Genomic DNA, 7,460 nt, shown 5'->3' on the forward strand with positions numbered 1-7,460 from the left:
AAATGTCATTATGCCCGGATATAAATACTTACATTTCTTCTCAATAAACTGATGAAGTAAACAGGACTTGCCAGTTCCAGCATTTCCAATAACCAAGAATTTAAAGAGGAAATCTGAAGAATGAAAACAAAAAAAGACCTAAGAACCAACTATGAGACATTTACTTCGGTTTTAGTATCTGGTTTTTGCCTTGTCAGCAGACCAAGTAAATAAGTATAAGGAGAAAACACTTCTTCAGTCAGCCACCTGCCACTAGCTGTTATTCTAAAGAGGAGGAATAGATAGGAAACTTAGGAAAATGGCCATAAAGATAAGGAAAAAGGTAGCAAAAAAGGGGTTAAAAAAAAAGAGAGCACTATGTTTACTGAGCTATAGGGATAGATAATTAAAAAGCAGAGAAGTTGTATTAAAAGGGCAATTTAAAGAAAAATACAAAGGCATCGTAAGATAGGTGGCCTTGTAGTATTCCAAGAGGGTATATTCTTGTTTTTCACAGTATCCCCACTTCTCACAACAAGAGCCCTAAACACTATTTAAAAGTCATTTCAAGTTGCTCAGACATTACAACACAGTTCTTATACGCGAGGATGTTTATGTAAAGTCAAATACTGAAAGTCCTAGGAATTGATTCCTACCATAAAAATATAGAAGTGATATTACTTAGAAGTAATAACAGCCAAGAGGCATGGAAATGTTAAGAACTCACGAGTTGATTTATTTTATACACATGAAAACTGATCTGCTTCCCGTAACAGTTCTTACATCAAGAGAACACAGAAAAAGTCAATCTTAAGACAGTCAAGAGAAAATGAAGCAATGCTATTTGTAGTATCAAGAACTAACAAGAAATTCACCATGATGCTGAACAAAATGAAAACATCATTCAAGAGATATTGATACATGAAGTAGTTAGAGTTCAGGAAACACTGTGGCATAAGCAAATCAATAAACTGTTGGAATCAAGTAAGATACGTAAGCCAATTTGTAAGGAATAAATAAGATTTTTAGTATTATAACACCTACTACAAAGAAATTAAGAAAAACATTGTTTTTAAACACATACTTCACTTTAAAAACAAAAAAACAAAACATATTACTGTGCACTACCACCTCCAGGAACTGTCACCCTTTAGCCACAGCTTGATGTTCTGCAGATAGTTGCTATAATTGGAACAAAACATTATCCTGTCATCTCCTCCTTATCTTTATGAGGAGTCTGTGTGTTCTTGTACTATCTCTTAGGAGTGTGTACATAGTTATTGTGTGTTTTTGAGCAATCCTCTCATATCATGTACGTGCTTTCTTGGCATTAACAAATACCTATTTTGTTGTTTCTGCCAAGGCCAGGCCTACTCTGGTTCACAGCCTTTGGTTCACACTATTAGTTGTGCTTAGGGCTCCAGCAAGGCCTACAGTGAGTAGAAAAAGACAGCAAAAGACTGAAGTGTGACATTTGTTTTACTTATGTAATAAAAAGTTGAAAAGCAAAATATGATGTAGAATCAAACATTTTTATTTAATGTATATATGTGTAGAATGAAGTGACTGGGGTTAGGCAACAGGCATAAAAGGCTAATGTCTTTGGAGACAGTGATAATCTTCTGTTTAAAAAAATAAAAATAAAAAAGCCACCACCACACCAAACAGTGACAATGCTAATGTTCTCACATGCAAAAATCCCCAGCTTTTAGAACCCAGGATTTCTGATGCACCTTTGTTGGCATTTTATTTGTCACCGGCAAGTTACATCAGAACTCCAAATTAAGAACAGATAAGCTCCCCTACCCCACTGCTCATTTGGCTTTTATTTATATAGTGCCTAAAACTTTTGTCTACTATCTTCTGAAATGCAGAAAATTGCACTAATTATTTTACAATTTGCTGGGGAATGACCTCCAACCCCCCTCCTTCAAATCTTTGACTCACCACAGCATCCAGCCTTTTGTTTGCCTACCTAAAATTCTGTTGGTAAACAAGGTGGGATTTTCAAAGCACTTGAGGAAGTGAGGTATCCAACTCCAATTTGTTTTCAGTGGAAGTTGGGCAACCAACTCCCTTAGGTGCTCTTGAAAACCTCCACTCACACTGAAAATGTGGTCATGGTTAAGCTCAGGGCAAGTTTTCAACCTAGTGCCAAAACAGAAACTTGATTAAGAAATAAATTATCTTGCTTTAGCTGTTTGCATCCAGATTTCTGGAAACAAAAATCACTGGTTTTGTAAAAATGGTATTAGGAACAATTTCATATGATGAGAGTCACAGAATACTATATTCTTGATACTATTAAGACATTTTTCCATTTTTAAACAGATTACCGGCAAATTACAGTGTTCTAGTCTATTACTGTAAATTCAAGCATCTCTTGGTAGGGTCCATACATTTTTACCTAGTAGCAGAAGCAACACTGCATAATCAATCTCGGCAATACACTGGATATTACTATAAATATAGACTGCTTCTTAAGATGGTCTTTAGATTATTTCAAGTTGTACTGGATCTGTTACCTACATGAGAAATCATCAAGGTTACAGGAACTGCTCTGATTTTGTGAGAAGAGCTAACATCACCTCCTTAGCAAAACAGCTACCTTCCATTTTCCAAAATTCTATCAGCAGCAAAGTTAATTGGAGGAAGAGGAGAACATCTCAATATAAGTTCTTATTTGCAGTAGGTAGAGTCCAAGAACCAAACTGAAAAATGTGGGATCACTTCTAAACGGCAAAGTAGTGTTTTAAGTCGGACCAGGGTGTGGGGGGGAAGGAATCACATCTCTGCTGGTCAAATGGCCCACGTAGATGCCACTATATGGCAAAATAACTCCTTTGCTAGTGTACCTTATGTCATTCAGAGAGTTGGATTAAAAACTATACTAACAAGATTTATTTTGCTGGTATTACTCTCCACTAAGGGAGTCTGTCAATAAAGCTTTACCAGCACAACTGTTTTGGCAAAGCCTTTGTAGTGGAGACTAGTCCTGAATGTTTCCAGATACCATGGGACATCATGGTTAAATCAATGCGGGTACTTTGTAGAGCAGAGATTGGCAACCTTTGGCACACAGCCCACCAGGGTAGGCACCCTGGCGGGCCGGTTAGTTTACCTGTTGTGCCCGCAGGTTTGGCTGATCGCGGCTCCTAGTGGCTGTGGTTCACCGCTCCAGGCCAATGGGGGCAGCGGGAAGTGGCGGCCAGCACATCCGTGGGCCCGTGCCGCTTCCCACAGCCCATGGGTACTTTCGATGGACCTAGCTCTTTGCAAGAGTGAATCCAGCATCATCATACATGGGACTGCCTGCAGCGTACTTCTTATTTCCAATCAAAATGCATCATAATAACGATCTCAACCTAAACAATATCAGACTATAACCAAGGCCTTGCGTACGTCATGTTAAGCTAGATCTACAAGTCTGCAGAATGGCACTCTTTTTTGTGGCACTGGTGAAGCTAAATTCTACAGCAGCTTCATTTAAAACTGATTTTTTGATCATACAGAAAAATATAGTCAGTACAGTAATCTTTAGGCTATTTTGATAGAAAATTCAGATTATATGCTATCCCCCATATTTTCATTTTTCTGTGTCATAGACCTTTGTACCAACAATGCACAACTTTCATTTCAAGAGGTCAAGGAGAATCTGAAGGTTTTGACAGCTAGACAGGGAACAGAACTTTTGAAGCCTCAAAGCAAAGGAACCAGTTTGGGATCATTAGACAGACATGTTAGCTGGATGTCTGTTACACTGCATACAACCGTTAACTATATCATTGCCGATTGTTGTAAGTGGTAGTCCTATCAGTCCCAGACTATTAGAGGGACAAGGAGGGTGAGGTAGGACCAACTTCTGTTGATGAGAGAGCCAAGTTTTTGAGTTCAAAGAAAAGCTGTGTAGGTCTCAAAAGTTTGTCTCTTTCCAACAGTAGTTGGTCCAATAAGAGATACTACCTCACCCACCTTGTCTTTCTAATACCTCTTAAGCCTGAAACATCAGTTTATCTACAGATTCAGAAAAACACTGTTTTGTTTAGCATTTTAAGGTTTCTTTCATGATTTTTTTTTTAATTAAACCTTTATTCTGTAGGTTAACTTGTGACAAGTGAAGAGTTCCAAAGCAAGTACTGCAGCCACAAAAATTCATAAGACCCCAAAAGTAATACTGTGTGTTTTGCTGGCAGCCAAAAGTACTTTTGAGAGCTAGTTCTCCCAATTCCATTTCTAGTCAGGTATTTGCTTTATGTTATACCAGTCCAAAAAGTCCATGAGATGCTTGCAAAAGGAAGTTATTTGCTATGGAACAACATCAACCCACCTAGAATTAGCGACTTAAGACAAAGGTGTGGCTAGTTCATAAACTAGAAGAGACTGATAAAAAGAGAGAGGCATTAATATAGGCAAACAAGATACCAAAATCAAGTATTAGCTACGAATGCAGAGGTCAGCATTCCCAAATGAATATCCAAATGACTCCACTCTGATCTTTCATTCCTATGGTTATGAAGATGTGCTTTCCCTAGAGTGCTGTTTTAGTGTGAGAAGCACTATGCATGTCTGTGGAAGAAGGAATCCAGACCCAAGTCCCAATGTCTTTGTACTTTAAGGGGTCTCATGCACAGCTGTCTTATTTCCCACAGCAGCGTTGATTCAAAACACTGTGGAGCAGAGGTTCCAGTATCCAGGATAGCCTTATTTCAAGTACTGGTGGCCAGCCAAGTCAGTATACACAGGCCTGGCCTACATGACAAAGTTTTTGTATTGACCTAGTTGTACACATGTCTAAACTTAAATTTGTCTCCCACTAATGTAGGTACCCTGTTACAGCAACATCACCTCACCATCCCCAGCTGGTGTTGAGCCATAGTCAATGTACTGAGGTCAACGCAGAGCAAGTGTAGACATCATGTTATTTATATCAATCATAACTGTCCTCCAGCAGCTGTCACATAACACCCGATACTGACCGTTCTGGTCACTACTGTGAACTCCACTGCCCCCAGGTCACAAAGACCAGAAGGCCCTCCTCCCTTTTAAAGCCCCACGAATTTTTGAAATGCCTTTTCCTGATTGTTCAGCTTGGTGAGCACATTTAAGCTTTCCATGTGTGCGCGCATAACTGCCCAGCTGATCATGCTGGCTACACACTGCAGACACACTCCATCTTGGAGAAGACATGAAATACTGGACCTACTGGGCCTGTGAGGAGAAGAGGCTGTGCAAGCACACCTATGGATCAGTGCTAGAAACAGAGACATCTACAATCAGATTGCATGGGAGTGGGGGGGGGGGTGAAGAGGAGGTTTGCAGAAGAAGGGGTATGACAGGAACCAGCAGCAGGAACTGCTTCAGGCATATCAGAAGGCCAATCAATCTAGTGTCAAACCCCACACCTGCTGTTTTTACAAAGAGCAGCATGCCATATTTGGCAGAGACCCCACCATTAGCCTGAATGCCCCCATGGAAATGTCTGAGGAGACTAAGCCAGAGTCCCCTGGTGTGAACAATGAGGACGAGAAGGATTGGAGGACATACAACTAGTGCATCCAGCTATGCCATGAGCCAGGACCTGTTTGAGACTCCATTGCAATCCCAGCAGTCAAGCACAGGCAAGTCTAATGCAGAGGAAGGAATCTCAGGTAAATGTGAATTGTATTTATCCTTACAATGATGCATTGAAGGCACTCTCAACTTAACAGGACAACGATGAACTGTGCTTTCCCCTTTCTAGAGCAGGAGGAGAGCCCTAACAACCTCAGCTACAGCAGTGAGCCAGACCAAGCAAGCAGCAACAAGATGCCCATGCTGTGCACAGGCCCCTTCATTGCCTTAACTTTGCCCTGTAACGTGTGCTTACATCGACAAGATATCACTGTTCTCTTGTCCTCTTTCCCCATTCCCTCCTACAGTCTGCTATACTTACATGTTTTATCTTTGATTTTAAGCTTTTTGGAGATAGGGTTAGAGTAATCTTCTGCTAGGATCTTGTCTTTCTATAAGTTTGTATGGAACCTAATTAGAACCTCTGAGCATTGCCATAAAAGTACCAATCACCTCCTGCTAAAATAATGGATCTCTGATGTTCCTTCTGAACCCATTTAAAATACAACAGTATTAAGTGTCTACTTAAGATTCAAGGCCTGAATTTCACCACCAAGTCAAATAACTCACCAGTTCTTAACAGTGAAAAACCATATTAAACCAGGCATTCTAATTTTAGGCTGCTTGTACTGAGCACCAAAGGGAAGGGCCGTGGTGAAATCCAGGAAGCTGAAATCACAAGTAATGTTCGTTGTTTGACAAATGTAAGAGAAAAAGTCTGGCGGAAGGATAGGCACCAAAAGCCTGCTGCAGTCCAAGACCTCGAAGGATCTGCCAAACCGAGTCAGGCCATGGGTTCATCACATTTCCTGTTCTGTCGCCAGCTGTGGGCAACTCTTGGTAATTCAGAAGGATGCAAATCTCACACACCCCCACACCCCACCCCGGGATGATAATACACCGAGGCACCCGCGCAGCGCTGCGCCCGGAGAGGAAGCTGCTCCTGCTGCATCCCACACGCTGGGGCCGGGGACTCGATGGCCCCCGAGCCACACGCGCTACCGCATCGCCACCAGCGCTCTCGGACCCGTCCCGCAGCCGCTGACACGCCCTGCCCCTGCCCCCCGGGGAGCTGAGCGTCCCCAACGCCCTGCGGGCCGAACCGCCGCGCAGGGCACGCGCAGGGCACGCGGGCCGGCCGCCAGGGGGCCCGGACCCCGCACGGGACAGCAGGGAGACGAACCCGCCGGGACCCCGCACGCCCAGCAAGCGCACAGCCGGCGCCGCGCCGCGCCGGCCCCGGCCCGGCTCCTACCGTAGGTCTCGGACATGGCTGTCTGCGACATTTTGGAAGCGCCGCGCCTGCGCCTCCGCCTCCTCCCGCGCCTTCGGCTGGTGCTCAGCTGGGGGCGCCACAGGCCGCCAAGTACAATGGCGGGGGGGGCGAGTCCCAACAGCGGCCGCCGCTACAAACCCCCCAACCAGAGAAGCTTCCTCAGCAGCAACAACTGGCTTGGAACGGGCACGCACTGCCACTACTGCGCATGCGTGCGCACGCAGCTCTCCACCCCCAAGCTATCGGGGCGTGGTCTCTCCTCCACACATGCGCATTGTGTGCTCTTCTCCGCCCTCCTCCCCACCCCCAAGGGCTCTCACCAAAACAAAGCGCACGTGCGCGGCTTTAGAACTAGCCGCGGAGCCGTTGGGAGGAGTCGCGGGGCGAGCGGAGCAGGTGATGGGGGCGTGGCTGCCCCTAGGCCGGCAGGTGACTGAGGGCGCGAGGGAGGGGCGCGGTGCAGGGCCAGTAACTGTATGGGAGGCACGTGGGGAGGGTGGATGGTGTCACTTCGCCAGCCCTGGTGCGGGATAGGTGGGACCCTTCCGTCCGCTGGCCTAGGCCGCCGGCTGGATATGCAGGAGTGGGATGGCTG

General features: G+C 44.5%; 1 protein-coding gene across 1 annotated transcript in view; it reads right to left on the minus strand.

The window, feature by feature from the left end:
• The window catches only part of RAB4A (RAB4A, member RAS oncogene family), a 30,416-nt gene extending 23,248 nt beyond the window's left edge, over window positions 1-7,168 (minus strand). Inside the window, exons 1-2 of the mRNA XM_045011752.1 lie at window positions 6,845-7,168; window positions 33-113 (exon numbers count right to left, since the gene is read on the minus strand). Coding sequence (XP_044867687.1) covers window positions 33-113; window positions 6,845-6,875 — 112 coding nt within the window. The 5' untranslated portion in view covers window positions 6,876-7,168. The remainder of the gene's footprint in view (window positions 1-32; window positions 114-6,844) is intronic.
• Window positions 7,169-7,460: the final 292 nt, after the last annotated feature.

This window comes from Mauremys mutica, chromosome 3 (assembly GCF_020497125.1).
Source record: "Mauremys mutica isolate MM-2020 ecotype Southern chromosome 3, ASM2049712v1, whole genome shotgun sequence".
In the NCBI taxonomy this organism is placed as follows: Eukaryota; Metazoa; Chordata; order Testudines; family Geoemydidae; genus Mauremys; species Mauremys mutica.